The 16,104-nt window shown below is 48.9% G+C and overlaps 1 protein-coding gene across 1 annotated transcript; it reads left to right on the top strand.

Moving 5' to 3' along the window:
• The first annotated feature begins 222 nt into the window (after positions 1-222).
• LOC125548497 (putative inactive receptor kinase At3g08680) lies at positions 223-3,194 on the top strand. The gene is made up of 2 exons (XM_048712081.2): positions 223-2,065; positions 2,157-3,194. Exons 1-2 carry the CDS (start codon positions 751-753, stop codon positions 2,774-2,776), a joined length of 1,935 nt encoding a protein of 644 aa, XP_048568038.2. The 5' UTR covers positions 223-750; the 3' UTR covers positions 2,777-3,194.
• The last annotated feature ends 12,910 nt before the right edge of the window (positions 3,195-16,104 follow it).

Genomic DNA, 16,104 nt, shown 5'->3' with positions numbered 1-16,104 from the left:
TGATGATACGGCGCGCGACAATGAAGAGGATGAGGAAGAATCGTCTTCGGATGATGAATCGGAGAAAGAGGAGGACGAAGACGAGGATGATGCATGATTGTTGATGTGCCATTCGATTGTGTGAACTTTTATGTCATGAACTTTGTTCGGATTTTGAACTTGCTTAGATGATGATGTGGGCATGAATTTGAACTTTTATGTTATGAACTTGTTTGGGTGACTTTAAACTATGCTATGTCTTGTTTTGATGTTTGAAATATTTTTATATTGTCTCCAAAATGCAATATATGGCAAGCGTCCGCTGCTCGTGCGCACCGCAGTTTAGCACGTCCTTTGAAGCGACTCGGGCGCGCTATATTTTGCAGCGGCCGCTGGAGCCAGCGTATCGCGGCGTGCAAAAGCTGACTATTCCAACGCTGTAAACTGTTTTTTAGGCGCCGCGCGTTCGTGTATGCTCGCAGATTTTAAACAGAGAGCGTTTGTTGCACCGCCAGCAGTTTCCCCTCTGCTTTGGCTCCAATCCCCTCGAGGACAAATGAGCTCACGTCGCTCACGTTCCCGCGTCATCATCACCCCCCGCGCCCTTCCCTCCTGGACCTCCCTCGCTCCCTCCTCCCACATTGGCCATTAATCCATCACGCACTCGGCCGTTGCACCATCAACACCTCCTCCGCGTCCCTACTGTGGCCTGCTCTGCTGCATACATTCTCGCCTTCCTCGATCCAAGCCCTGCAATCTCTGATCTTCTACATGGCACTACGCGTGCTCTTCTTGATTCTGGCGCTCCTCGCAGCTGCCCGTGCCTCCTCCCCTGCCGCGAGCCCCGACGCGGCGTCGCTGCTCGCCTTCAAGTCGGCGTGCGCTGGAGCCGGGCGTGGCACTGGCACCGCCGCGCTCGATTCCTGGACGGAGTCCACTGACCCCTGCTCCGGCGAGTGGCGCGGCGTCACTTGCCAAAGGTCGTCCTCCTCCTCCGCCACTTCCCGTGTCCGTCGTGTTGTTCTCGAGGGCCTCGGCCTTGGTGGGCATGCCGGCGCCATCGCGGCGCTCGCTGATCTCCCTTCGCTCTCGTTCCTTAGCCTCAAGAACAACACTTTCACGGGATCGCTCCGTGACGTCGACTTCTCTCCCTTGGCGCCGCACCTCAAACTCCTTTACCTCTCCGGAAATGGCTTCTCCGGGCGGTTCCCTGAGTCCATCCTACGACTTCGCCATCTGCGCCGCCTAGACCTCTCCGGCAATCGACTTGCTGGCACCATTCCGCCGGAGATCGGCCATCGCCTCCGCGCGCTCGTGACACTGCATCTGGCACGCAATTCGTTCGTCGGACGCGTGCCCAGCTCTCTGGAGTCGATGCCAAAGCTAGCCGAGTTCAACGTCTCCGGTAACAAGCTCAGCGGGCAGATTCCAAACCAACTCGCCGCGGCTTTCCCGGCGTCATCGTTTCTGGGCAACCCCGAGCTCTGCGGTGCCCCGCTGCGCCGCCGGTGCGACGGACAGCAGCAGAGAGTGCACGCCGGCGGACAGGGGAGGAGGAGTTCCCACGACCGGTGGATGGTGGTAATGATAATGGCGGCGGTGGGCGCAGCTGTCGCCACGCTGATCGCCGCGGCACTGTGCGCCGTGCTGTGCTTGAAGAACAAGAAGTCGACGCGGCCGCGCGCCAACTCGCGCACCAGCTCGATGTCGGCGTCGCGGGAGGAGACGGTGCGCTTCGACGGGTGCTGCGAGGAGTTCGACGTGAGGGCGCTCATGATGGGAGCCGCGGAGATGCTGGGCAAAGGCGCCGCCGCGACGACATACCGCGTGGTCATGGGAGGCCAGCACGACGTGGGCGACGCCGGCGTCGAGGAGACCAAGGGCGACGAGGTGGTGGTGAAGAGGCTGAGGAGGAGGGAAGGCGCGGCCCGGGAGGACGAGGGCCGGAGGAGGCAACTGGCGAGGGAGATGGGCTCGTGGCGGCACGCCAACATCGTCGACCTGCGCGCGTTCTACGCGTCGGAGGAGGAGCTTCTCCTCGTCTTCGACTACATCCCCAACGGCAGCCTCCACAGCCTCCTGCATGGTAAGCAGCCCCATCAGCCAACGCACTTGCGAGCTCGTCAGTCGTCACATCTTTTTTCTAAGGGATGTCTGCACACGAGTGGATTCGACAGAGAACAGGGGACCGGCACGAGCCCCTCTGGACTGGCAGACGAGGCTGAGGCTGGCGCAGGACGCGGCGCAGGGCCTCGCCTACCTCCACGGCGTGTCCGGCTCCAGGCTCGCCCACCGCCACCTCACCTCCTCCAACATCCTCATCGACGCCGGCGGCACCGCGCGCGTGTCCGACTTCGCGCTGCTCCAGCTGCTCGTGCCGGCGCCACCGCCAGAGAAGGCCCTGCAGAAGCAGGACGTGCGCGACTTCGGGGTCATCCTGCTGGAGATACTCACGGGCCGGTCGCCGGAGGAGGGCAACGTGGACATCCCGCGGTGGGTGCGGACGGTGGTGCGGGAGGAGTGGACCTCCGAGGTGTTCGACGTGGAGCTGCTGCGGACCAGGGGCGCGGAGGACGAGATGGTGGCGCTCCTCCAGGTGGCGCTGCTCTGTGCCGCCGACGACCCGAGGGAGCGGCCGAGGATGGCTGTGGTGTCCAAGATGATCGAGGACATCAGGGACAGGGGGAGCAAGAGGAGCAAGTGCTCTGCTTCCCCATCGCAAGCTGGGTGTTCCTACGACTCGTCTCCTTGCGCGTCTGAGGGCACCACCAAGTCTACCACCGCCTCAAGCTCTTGATCCTGCGCACAAGTCACCAGGAGTTGCTTGCATGCTCCTTTCCGGCAGGCGGGATTTACAGGAGTTTTACGGGCTAGGCTGAGGTGGGGTGTGTTGATTGGTTATTAAGATGAAGCGGCCCCACCCTGAAAGTCAGGGGGGAGATTAGGGAGGGGAGAAGGTTAGTCCGTTAATTTTGTAAAAGTTTCCCGTACGTCTAGCATTCTTGAACATTTTTTGTAAAAGTTTCCGTTGGGGATGTACGTCTAGCGGGCTTCGTCTAGTATTCATAGTATTTAAATGTTCAAAACAAGATCAATTTTAAACATTTTTGAAAAAAAATCAAATTCAAATTATGAAACTTATATGAAACTATTGCACTCATTGTATTTTCACATGTTTCATTCTTTTTTCATTACGCGGTTTCGCTATTTTTTCATTCCAGATTTCAGTATTAATTCATGCGGGTTTCATTTCTATTTTTTGGGAGCTTTCAAATAAGTTTCATATCATTTTGTTAAATTATCTTTTCATGGTTGGGCTGGGCACCAAAAGTGTTCTCTTCGCATATTATTTTATATGAAATCATTTTCATATCATTGCAATTTTACATGTTTCCGCTATTGTTTCATTACACAATTCATCCATGTCCCATCTCGGATTTGATATAAGTTTTATTATGGCTTATTACATTGCCGTTTGCATGTTTTTACTATTGGCTCACTCCGGTTCTCTAAGAAAGAATTAATTAGTGACATTGGTGTTACCCTTCAAGAAGAAAAAGTGAAATCAGAACTAAAAAAGAATGAAAAACTAAAGTTTTCCAAGTAAGAATGAATTAGCGACATTGGCATCACGCTTCAAAAAACAAAATGACACAAATTTCCACTGAAATTGCACCTTTTATAATAGGCGGGAATAAACATATAATAGTGAAATTTCCACACTTTAGTATAATTTACACACATTGTATAGTACTTGTGTGTATACTTACACTAAAAGTATTTTCTTATAAATGCTCTCTAAGAAATAATGAATTAGTGACATTGGTATTACCCTTAAAAGAATAAATATAATGAAAAATAAATAAAAATTTGCATCAAAATTGCACTTTTAATAATATGCAAGAATAAACATATAATAATGAAATCATCGCCCTCTTGTATAATTTGAACACATCTTGTATAGTACTCACACGTATACATATATACTCACCCAACCTCCCAAATACCGATAACAAAAAGAAAACTCCAACTAAAAAGCATAAAACAAAAGCAAACACACAAAAAACAGAAAGAAAAAAACAGGCAAGGGATACCAGGCTTAAAGCCCAATAAAAAAATGACAGACCCAATATAGGGGTAAGTCAAAATTTAAGCCCAACCCATCTTCAAACAACAACCAAAAAGACAACACAAATCTCAACACAAAGAATGGTAGACAAAGATATGATTGGCCAAAATTTAAAAACATGCAACTTACATATAGAGAACAGTGTTAGAGCATCTCCAATAGAAAATATATATATGCAAAACTAACTAATTATTACATCTTCGAGGGTCAAAAACACCTCTCCAACAGATCATGTAGATGCAAAAAAAATTACATCTCCGCCTCCCGGAGATGTAAACTACAACACCTCGTGGTGCAAATTTGCATCTCCAGCTATAAAAAATGTAAAAACGCAACCGGCAGCCAATTGCCCGACTATCGTTCCATTCTCCGGTTATTTCAATCCAACAGTAGTCGTGTTGTTCGCTGGGATGTCAAAAAATCTAACGTTCCCCAGTTAGCTATTCTATTTTTTAAAGAGAAAAATTCACTGTATGTCACTAAACTTGAGCCGGTTGATAGTTTAGGACCACTACTTTGGAATACCCGAACTACGGTCCACGTACTTGCGCAAGGGGTTCACTTTGGTCCATTTATACGATTTCGTCTACGTATTCGCTGACTTGGCCGAGTCAGCGGCCGCCAGCTCGGCTTTGACCGCCACCTGGTCGAGCCTAGGATCAATACTAGTCCATTCGGGGGGCTTTTTGCAAAAACGCCAGTACCATTAAACCAGCCCACCTGCTCGGACCGCACCAGCTCGCTGTCTCCTTCTCCTGCACCCGCTCCCTGTCTCCTCTCCTCCCGCAACATCTCTGCTCGTCGTCGCTGCCGATAGGCAACGCCGGAAGCAGCGGCCGCCCCAACCTCCCACCGTCGTGGCCTCATCAACATGGGGTGCCCCCGCTGTACTATCACCAGTACCCGCCATGGCGCCCGGGCGCCGCCGCGCCGCCGCGCCGCCGCCGGTGCCGTTCCCCACGCACGTGGAGCGGCACAGGGCCGTTGCGGTGAGCGCCGGTGTCAACGTCAAGGGACATACCCTGTGGCTGGAGCGCAACCCCGACGGCGGCCACCTGCTCGCCTTCTCCTTCGACGCCGACGCCCCCGGGAGGTCAGCCCGGAGGTGCTGCTCCTGGAAAGTCGAGCTGGAGCAGGAGGTGGCGCTTCTGCGGAAGGAGCTGGAGGCTGCGTAGCTGCGCGCCGAGGCAGCGGAGGAGGCCAAGGATCGGTTGTGCTGCAGCTTCGCGAGGCCAAGTGCGAGACCCTCGAGCTCGCGCACGTGTACCCCGGCCACGTCCAGGAGCTCACCGCCGCGCGCAGCAGATAGCAGAGCACCTAAACCCGAGCAAGATTACCGTGGTTGTAACTTGCACGCCTACAGTTGAATAGTACTACTAGTGGTATGTACTCATGTTGAAGCGGCAGCGGCATCTACAGCAAACATTGCTTCGCCATGAACGCTCGGCCGCTCTTGCACGCCTCGCTCCGGCGCGCCGGCGCTGGGTTCTACGGAACTGCTACTACATCATGCGCCAGATGTCGCACACCCTATTGCAGATCACGCCGTCGCCCGTGCGCGCTCGTTCAGAGCTCCACGGACCACGGGAAGACGTTGCATTCGCACGATGACTCGTCGGGGACGCACCAGCTAGGGAGAATCGCGGGCAACGACACCATCACCGTCGCGTTGACCGCCGCCGACGAGGTCGACGACCAGCACAACACGGTGAAGTTCGTGGTGATGAGGCCGCACGTCCTATGGGCAGCGGTTGCCGATGCGCTCGGCCTCTTCCTGCAGCTCGCCGGCTAACTCCTCCGCGACGACGGCCGCGTCGTGCTCTTCGGGGCTGTGGAGGATGCTGTGGCCCTCTTCCTCGCGGTGACGGAACTGGGGTCCGTCACGGCGAAGCAGTTCGGCCTCCCGGTGGTCTCGTCGACGATCAGCGTGTCATCCTGGTGCGTCATGTCGGTCGTCGTCATCAGCGCCGACTTGATCGCTGCTGGTGACCACAGGCCGACGGTATTATAGTTGAGGGTTTGATTCTTAGACGATATTATAGTTGAGGGTTGTAGATTAGACTAGGGCAAGAGTTCAGCTCCGGCATTCCTGCCGTTCTTCCAGCCCGAGGCCAGCGACGCGACCGCAATGGAGTTATGGAGATGAACGGCATGCAAGAGGGGTCGAGCGTTCATGGCGAAGCAGAGGTGGACGGTGGAGTCAGCTCGAACCCCGCTGCGTGGGTGCGGCTCTGCCACGCCATGGCAAACAGCACCTCGAACACCGGCCCGCGACCAGCTCCTCCCGGCGCTCATCTACCTCCGTCGCCTCTTCTTCCGGGACAACCGCGCGCTCGCCGACGCTGTACTCGACGATGACCATGGACAAGCAGACCGCGTTCTGCGCGGCGCCGTTCAGCGACCCGGCGTTCAAGCCACCATCCAGTGTCGCGGCGTGCGCCTGGCCGACGTCGCGTGCCTGCCGGTCTCCCCCGGTTGGTATGGCGCCGCCGAGGACGGCGGCCACCGGCATCGACCGGGCGCCCCCGCCGTGACAGGTGAGAATCCGGCGCGTTCCTCGCTGCTTGCTTCGCCCACCCGCTATTCCCCTCGTCCTAATCGGAAGCTACTGCGCTGCGTAGACGCCCGCATAGCTGCTGGGGAAGCTCTCGACCCTCTACTTCCTCTCCCCGTCGCCCGCCATCCTCCCGCGCTCCCTCCTTGCCGACTTCCTCTCCACCGCGGCCTTCTCCTGCGCGCTGCTCCTGCTCCTCTGCCTCTCCCTCCCCCGCCTCCCGCTCCCGCTCCCCTTCCACCTCGCGCTCCCCTACCACCTCCCGCTCCGCCGGCCTCGCCGATCCCCAATCCTCTGGTCCATCGTCTCCTCTTCCTCCGCCTCCACGTCAGCGCCTCCACCGGCCATTTCATCCAGGTGTACAGCAATGGTGATGTCTACGAGGGCCAGTTCAACCGTGGGCGGTGCACCGGCAGTGGCGTCTACTACTACTACATGAGCGGCGGGTACAAGGGGGGCCGAATCGACGGAAAGTACGATGGCTACGGGGTCGAGACCTGGGCCAGGGGGAGCCGCTACAGAGGCCAGTACCGGTAGGGGCTCAGGCGATTTTGCAACACCCCCCCCCAGATGTAGTAGTATTAACCCAGGCACGACCAGGTGGAGCCTAACTGGCGGCCGCTGACTCGGCCAAGTCAGCAAATACGTAGACGAAATCGTACATACAGACCAAAGTGAACCCTGTGCGCAAGTATGTAGACCGTAATTCGGGTATTTTGAAGTAATGGTACCAAAGTGTCATCCGGCTCAAGTTTTGTGACCTACGGTGAATTTTTCTCCTTTTTAAATATTTGTGTGAGATTACCCTACACGCCTCCACGTAAGCCTTACCTAAGGGATGAGCAACAGGGGGAGAAGTGTCTTCGACCACCGATCCATGGAGAGGGCACCAAGACGAGGCTATCAGTGATGGTCAAGCGACATGGAACAATGCAACACCTCGAGGATTTCTTTTGCAAAAGTATTCGAAACTATTATAAAGGTTCACTAGACGTACAAAGCACCACAAACATAATAAACATTACATCGAGATCTGTGACGCCCCCGATTCAATCGTACACTAATCATACATGTAAATGTGTACGATTAAGATCAGGGACTCACGGAAAGATATCATAACACAATTCTAGACACAAATTAAAATAATACAAGCTTTATATTACAAGTCAGGGGCCTCGGGGGCTCGAATACATAAGTTCGAATACACAAGAGTCAGCGAAAGTAACAATATCTGAGTACAGACATAAGTTAAACAAGTTTACCTTCAGAAGGCTAGCACAAAAGTAACAACGATCGAAAAGGCAAGGCCTCCTGCCTGGGAGCCTCCTAACTACTCCTGGTCGGCGGCGGCCTCCACATAGTAGTAGGCACCCTCAGTGTAGTAGAAGCAGTCATCGTCGAAGGTGGCCTCTGGTTCCTGGGCTCCACCATCTGGTTGCGACATTCGAAAAGAAAGGAAAAGGGGGAAAAAGAAAGCAAAACAACCATGAGTACTCATCCGAAGTACTCAGCAAGCAACGATCTACACTACATATGCAACATTATCAAAGGAAGGATTGTATATGTGTACTGGGCTGCAGAAATGCCAGAATAGAGAAAAAGCCTAGTCCTATTGACGACTAGCATATTTAGCATCTTCAGAGGTCTTGCAGCATTAGAAGAGTGCAGATTAGCATAATGTAAAGTAGTAGTAGTGTCATCAACCTTGCCCAGAGATCCTTCCTCGACTCCCTGCGAGAAAGCAATCCCAGAACTATACTATCCATTTCTCACCTCAAGTATCCAGTTCTAGTTGTTTCGATCGGGATACAACTCCAAGTGTTCGTTACTGTAGGACAGGCTATCGATAGATGTTTTCTTCCCTGCGGGGGTGCACCAACTTGCCCACCACGCTCGCTTAACTCCGGCCGGACACACTTTACTGGGTCATGCCCGGCCTCGGCCAAACAATACGCCGCAATCCGACCTAGGCTTAATAGAGAGGTCAGCACGCCGGACTAAACCTATGCCCCCAGGGGTCTTGGGACATTGCCTGGGAACTCCTGCACGTTGCATGGGCGGCCGGTGAGCAGACCTAGCCACCTCCTTAAAAAGGCAGGTGCTTACGTAGTCCAACCCGGCACGCGCCGCTCAGTCGCATGATGTCTATTAGGCTTCAGCTGATGAATACGACGCAGAACACCCATACTATGCTCACGTGATTGTTAGTGCTATCAGGCCAGAGGCACCTCGGATCAAATATCTAAATCATAGTGGATTAGAAACGCGCGGTAACGAGCAAAGACTCACGATCGATATGACCCCATCGCCCCGTCTCGAGGACTCGCGGCAAGGGCTAAGAATGCCCGGCCATGCCTCGTAATTATCTCGCGGGCACCTTCCAGGTTGACCCGACTCCACACACTCGCAATAAAGCTCGCGCGGGTACTAAAGGAAATATGCCCCAGAGGCAATAATAAAGTTATTATTTATTTCTTTATATCATGATAAATGTTTATTATTCATGCTAGAATTGTATTAACCGGAAACTTAGTAAATGTGTGAATACATAGACAAACAGAGTGTCACTAGTATGCCTCTACTTGACTAGCTCGTTGAATCAAAGATGGTTAAGTTTCCTAGCCATAGACATGAGTTGTCATTTGATTAACGGGATCACATCATTAGAGAATGATGTGATTAACTTGACCCATTCTGTTAGCTTAGCACGATGATCATTTAGTTTGTTGCTACTGCTTTCTTCATGACTTATACATGTTCCTCTGACTATGAGATTATACAACTCTCGAATACCGGAGGAACACTTTGTGTGCTACCAAACGTCACAACGTAACTGGGTGATTATAAAGGTGCTCTACAGGTGTCTCCGATGGTACTTGTTGAGTTGGCATAGATCGAGACTAGGATTTGTCATTCCGATTGTCGGAGAGGTATCTCTGGGCCCTCTCGGTAATGCACATCACTATAAGCCTTGCAAGCAATGTGACTAATGAGTTAGTTACGGGATGATGCATTACTGAATGAGTAAATAGACTTGCTGGTAACGAGATTGAACTAGGTATTGAGATACCGACGATCGAATCTCAGGCAAGTAACATACCGATGACAAAAGGAACAACGTATGTTGTTGGGCGGTTTGACCGATAAAGATCTTCGTAGAATATGTAGGAGCCAATATGAGCATCCAGGTTCCGCTATTGGTTATTGACCGGAGATGAGTCTCGGTCATGTCTACATAGTTCTCGAACCTGTAGGGTCCGCATGCTTAAAGTTCGGTGATGATGGGTATTATGAGTTTATGTGTTTTGATGTACCGAAGGTTGTTCGGAGTCCTAGATGAGATCAGGGACATGACGAGGAGTCTCGAAATGATCGAGCCGTAAAGATCGATATATTGGAAGGCTATATTCGGATATCGGAAAGGTTCCGAGTGATCCGGGTAATTTTCGGAGTACCTGGGGAGTTACGGGAATACGGGAGTACATATGGGCCTTAGTGGGCTTTAAAGGGGAAAAGAGGAGACGCCATGAGGGCTGGTCGCGCGCCCCCCATGGGTCTAGTCCGAATTGGACTAGGGGAGGGGCTGCACCCCCTCTTTCCTTCTCCTCCCCCTCTCCTTCCTTTTCCCTCCTAGTAGGACTAGGAAAGGAGGAATCTTACTCCTACTAGGAGGAGGATTCCTCCCCCCTTTGGCGCGCCTAGAGAGGCCGGCCGGCCTCCCCTCCCTCCTTTATATACGTGGGGAGGGGGCACCCTAGAAGATACACAAGTTGATCAGTTGATCTTTTAGCCGTGTGTGGTGCCCCCTCCACCATAATCCACCTCGATCATATCGTAGCGGTGCTTAGGCGAAGCCCTGCATCGATAGCAACATCATCACCGTCATCACGCCGTCATGCTGACGGAACTCTCCCGTGAAGCTCTGCTGGATCGGAGTTCGTGGGACGTCATCGAGCTGAACGTGTGCTGAACTCGGAGGTGCCATGCGTTCGGTACTTGGATCAGTCGGATCGTGAAGACGTACGACTACATCAACCGCGTTCTCATAACGCTTCCGCTTATGGTTTACGAGGGTACATGGACGATACTCTCCCCTCTCGTTGCTATGCATCACCATAATCTTGCATGTGCGTAGGATTTTTTTTTAAATTACTACGTTCCCCAACAGGTACCCCTCAGGGCCGACCCGTCTTTAGTGACATGGTTCAGTGTAAAGTCATAGTAATCATAGTAACCCTATGTCTGAAACAATAAGGGGGAAACCCGAGGAATCACCCTCGATGGATCCCACTCGATGTAACCATCAAGGTGGACTTGGAGGAATCACCCTCGTTGGTCCAAACTTGAGGGGTTGCACGATAGAGTCATTATCGGGAGTGGGCAAGGAGGAATCATCCTCGACGACCATGACCAAATAGCTACACTACAGGGTTAACATCAGAAGTGTTGATGAGGTATCACCCTCGGCACTCAATAATAACTCTGCAGAGTTGTACAACTAAGGGGGTGATGTGCGGTGTCGGGGTGTGGACGTCGATCGCGTTGATCGAGTCATCGAACATAAAGCGGGGCAACTGGGACAAGGTGGGGGTCACTAATGGATATCTAACCAACCTATACTAAGCAGTTTAGAATAAGTAGGTAAGGTATGATAGCAGGTAACAAAAACATGCTATGCATCAGAGTAGGATCATACCGAAAGCAGTAGCAGTTCTAATGCAAGCATGAGAGGGAAAGAAATGGGCGATATCGAAATGCTCAAGGGGGGTTTGCTTGCCTGGAAGCTCTGCTGAAAAGGAAGAAGTGTCATCGGCGACGTAGTCGATCACAAGGGCATCAGCATCGGTCTCGCGGTCTACCGGAGAGAAGAGGGGGAAGAAACAATAAATAGCAAGCATAAAAATGCAACATAAAGCACGACATGGCAGTAAGCTATGTTAGGGGTGCTCTAACGCGGTACTACACGTTGCAAATGGAGAGGGAAAATGCCCGAAGGGGTTTTCCCGGCGTTTGGCTTTTTCTGGACAGACGAAAGAGAGGGGACGGTTCCATGTTCAACATGCTAGGGGCATGTGACAGATGAACGGACAGTGTAGTTGGATCCATCTCATCATTCTGAGCAACTTTCATATATAAAGTTTTTTATCCGAGCTACGGTTTATTTTCTACGAATTTCTAAAGTTTATAACATTTTTTTAAATTATTTATATTAACAGAAATGGAATATGACATCAGCATGATGTGTTGATGACATCAGCAGTCAACAGAGCGGCTGACCAGGTCAATCCTGACCAGTGGGTCCCACATGTCAGCGACTCTGGCACTAATAGTGGATTAAATTGACTAACAATACTAATTAGGGGTGTGGGCCCCATTAGTCAGTGACTAATTAGTGATTAAAACTATTAACATATTAATTAATGTTTTATTTATTTATAAAACATGTTTAATTAGCATGGGGCCCACATGTCAGTGGCACTGGGCTGCCCAGTCAGCACGTTGATTGGGTCAACTGATACGTCCATTTTGCATCATGCTTTTATATCGATATTTATTGCATTATGGGTTGTTATTTCACATTATGTCACAATACTTATGTCTATTCTCTCTTATTTTACAAGGTTTACATAAGGAGGGAGAATGCCGGCGGCTGGAATTCTGGGCTGGAAAAGGAGCAAATATTAGAGACCTATTCTGCACAACTACAAAAGTCCTCAAACTCCACGGAATACCTTATAATAAATAATGAAAAATACTCGCCAAAGATGAAGGCCAGGGGGCCCACACCCTTCTCACGAGGGTGGGGGCGCCCTCCCCCCCTAGGGCGCGCCCCCTACCTCGTGGGCCCCCTGGTGGCTCTCCGATGACCATCTTCTCCTATATGAAGTCTTTCGTCGAGAAAAAAATAAGAAGCAACCTTTCGGGACGAAACTCCGCCGCCACGAGGCGGAACCTTGGCGCATCCAATCTAGAGCTCCGGTGGAGCTGTTCTGCCGGGGAAACTTCCCTCCCGGAGGGGGAAATCATCGCCATCGTCATCACCAACGCTCCTCTCATCGGGAGATGGCAATCTCCATCAACATCTTCATCAGCACCATCTCATCTCAAAACCCTAGTTCATCTCTTGTATCCAATTCTTGTCTCCAAGTCCGGGATTGGTGCTAGTAGTGTTAATTACTCCTTGTAGTTGATGCCAGTTGGTTTAATTGGTGGAAGATCATATGTTCAGATCCTATATGCATATTAATACCCCTCTGATTATGAACATGTTTATGCTTTGTGAGTAGTTATGTTTGTTCCTGAGGACAAGGAAGAAGTCTTGCTATTAATAGTCATGTGAATTTGGTATCCGTTCGATATTTCGATGAGATGCATGTTGTCTAGCCTCTAGTGGTGTTATGTGAACGTCGACTACATAATAGTTCACCATTATTTGGGCCTAGAGGAAGGCATTGGGAAGTAATAAGTAGATGATGGGTTGCTAGAGTGACAAAAGCTTAAACCCTAGTTTATGCGTTGCTTCGTAAGGGGCTGATTTGGATCCATATGTTTCATGCTATGGTTAGGTTTTCCTTAATACTTTTGTTGTAGTTGCGGATGCTTGCAATAGAGGTTAATCATAAGTGGGATGCTTGTTCAAGTAAGAACAGCACCCAAGCACCGGTCCAGCCACATATCAAATTATCAAAGTACCGAACACGAATCATATGAACGTGATGAAAACTAGCTTGACGATATTCCCATGTGTCCTCGGGAGCGCTTTTCCTTATATAAGAGTTTGTCCAGGCATGTCCTTTTCTACAAAAAGGATTGGGCCACCTTGCTACACTTTATTTACTTTTGTTACTCGTTGCTCGTTACAAATTATCTTATCACAAAACTATCTGTTACCACTTATTTCGATACTTGCAGAGAATACCTTGCTGAAAACCGTTTATCATTTCCTTCTGCTCCTCATTGGGTTCGACACTCTTACTTATCGAAAGGACTATGATAGATCCCCTATACTTGTGGGTCATCAAGACTCTTTTCTGGCACCGTTGCCGGGGAGTGAAGCGCCTTTGGTAGGTGGAATTTGGTGAGGAAAAATTTATATAGTGTGCTGAAATTTACTGTCACTTGTTATTATGGAAAGTAATCCTCTGAGGGGCTTGTTCGGGGTATCTTTACCCCGACCAGTAGAGCAAAGAGTTGCTCCTCGACCTACTGAACCTACTGAAAATGAAAATGAAAATGAAAATACTTGCTTTGAAGTTCCTTCGGGTATAATAGAAAAACTGCTAGCTAATCCTTTTTAGGAGATGGAACGAAACATCCTGATGAACATCTAATATATGTGGATGAAGTTTGTGGATTATTTAAGCTTGCAGGTGTATCCGGAGATGTTGTTAAGAAGAAGGTATTCCCCTTATCTTTGAGGGGAGATGCATCGACATGGTATAGGCTATGTGATGATATGAGGTCTTGGAATTACAAACGATTGAAATTGGAATTTTCATCAGAAGTTTTATCCTATGCATCTTGTTCATCGTGATCGCAATTATATATATAATTTTTGGCCTCGCAAAGGAGAAAGCATCGCTCAAGCTTGGGGGAGGCTTAAATCAATGTTATATTCATGCCCCGATCATGAGCTCTCAAGAGAAATGATTATTCAAAATTTTTATGCTCGGCTCTCTGAAAATAATCGCACCATGCTTGATACTTCTTGTGCTGGCTCTTTTATGATGAAGACTATTGGATTTAGATGGGATTTATTGGATAGAATTAAACGCAACTCTGAAGATTGGGACCTCAACAATGGTAAGGAGTCAGGTATGACACATAAGTTTGATTGTGTTAAATCTTTTATGGATACTGATATTTTCCGTAAGTTTAGCAGTAAATTTGGACTTGATTCTGAGATAGTAGCTTCTTTCTGTGAATCTTTTGCTACTTATGTTGATCTCCCTAAGGAGAAGTGGTTTAAATATCATCCTCCCATAGAAGTAAAAGTAGTTGCACTTATTAAAGTTGAAGAAAAGACTATTACTTATAATGATCCTATTGTTCCTACTTCTTATGTTGAGAAACTACCATTCCCTGTTAGGATAAAGGATCATGCTAAAGCTTCAACTGTGGTTCGTAAAATCAATATTAAAACATATACACCCCCTGAGCAAGTTAAAGTAGAACCTAATATTGCTATTGTTAAAGATCTCTTGTCTGATAATATTAATGGGCATGTTATTCAGTTCTGCGGTGAAACTGCTAGAATTGCCAAACCTTGTGCTAAAGATAAACATAGACCTATGGTAGGTGTGCCTGTTATTTCTATTAAAATAGGAGATCATTGTTATCATGGCTTATGTGATATGGGTGCTAGTGCTAGTGTTATACCTTATGACTTGTATAAAGAAATCAAGCATGAAATTGCACCTGCTGAGTTAGAAGACATTGATGTCACAATTAAACTTGCTAATAGAGATACTATTTCAGCAATGGGAATTGTTAGAGATGTTGAAGTCTTGTGCGGGAAAACTAAATATCCTGCTGATTTTCTTGTTCTTAGTTCCCCACAAGATAGTTTTTGTCCCATTATATTTGGTAGACCCTTCTTGAATACAGTTAATGCTAGGATAGACTGCGAAAAGAATGTTGTTACTATTGGCTTGGATGATATGACTCATGAATTTAATTTCTCTAAATTTAGTAAACAACACCGTGAAGAAGAATTGCCTAGTAAGGATGAAATTATTGGTCTTGCTTCTATTGCCGTACCTCCTAGTGGTCCTTTAGAACAATATTTGCTAGACCATGAGAATGATATGTTTATGAATGAACGAAGGGAAATAGATGAAGTATTCTTTAAACAGGAACCTATGCTGAAACACAATTTGCCTGTTGAAATCCTAGGGGATCCTCCTCCACCTAAGGGTGATCCCGTGTTTGAGCTTAAACCATTGCCTGATAATCTTAAATATGCCTATATTGATGAAAAGAAGATATATCCTGTTATTATTAGTGCTAACCTTTCAGAGCATGAAGAAGAAAGATTATTGAAAACTCTGAAGAAGCACCGTGCTACTATTGGATATACTCTTGATGATCTTAAGGGCATTAGTCCCACTCTATGTCAACACAAAATAAATTTGGAAGCAGATGCCAAACCAGTTCGTGATCCTCAACGATGTCTGAATCCTAAAATGAAAGAAGTGGTAAGAAAAGAAATACTAAAGCTTCTAGAAGCAGGTATAATTTATCCCGTTGCTGATAGTCAGTGGGTAAGTCCTGTTCATTGTGTCCCTAAGTAGGGCGGTGTTACTGTTGTTCCTAATGATAAAGATGAATTGATTCCACAAAGAATTATTACAGGTTATAGGATGGTAATTGATTTCCACAAATTAAATAAGGCTACTAAGAAAGATCATTACCCCTTACCTTTTATCGATCAAATGCTAGA

Source organism: Triticum urartu, chromosome 3A, assembly GCF_056163025.1.
Source record: "Triticum urartu cultivar PI428250 chromosome 3A, HENAU_Tu73, whole genome shotgun sequence".
Taxonomy (NCBI): Eukaryota; Viridiplantae; Streptophyta; class Magnoliopsida; order Poales; family Poaceae; genus Triticum; species Triticum urartu.
This window is presented reverse-complemented; position numbering and strand designations above follow the sequence as displayed.

Bases quoted from the DNA above. Each gene is read 5' to 3' on its own strand.
- LOC125548497 (XM_048712081.2), top strand. From the start codon at position 751: ATGGCACTACGCGTGCTCTTCTTGATTCTGGCGCTCCTCGCAGCTGCC. The intron at 2,066-2,156 runs GTAAGCAGCCCC...TGGATTCGACAG, and splicing joins CCTCCACAGCCTCCTGCATG to AGAACAGGGGACCGGCACGA.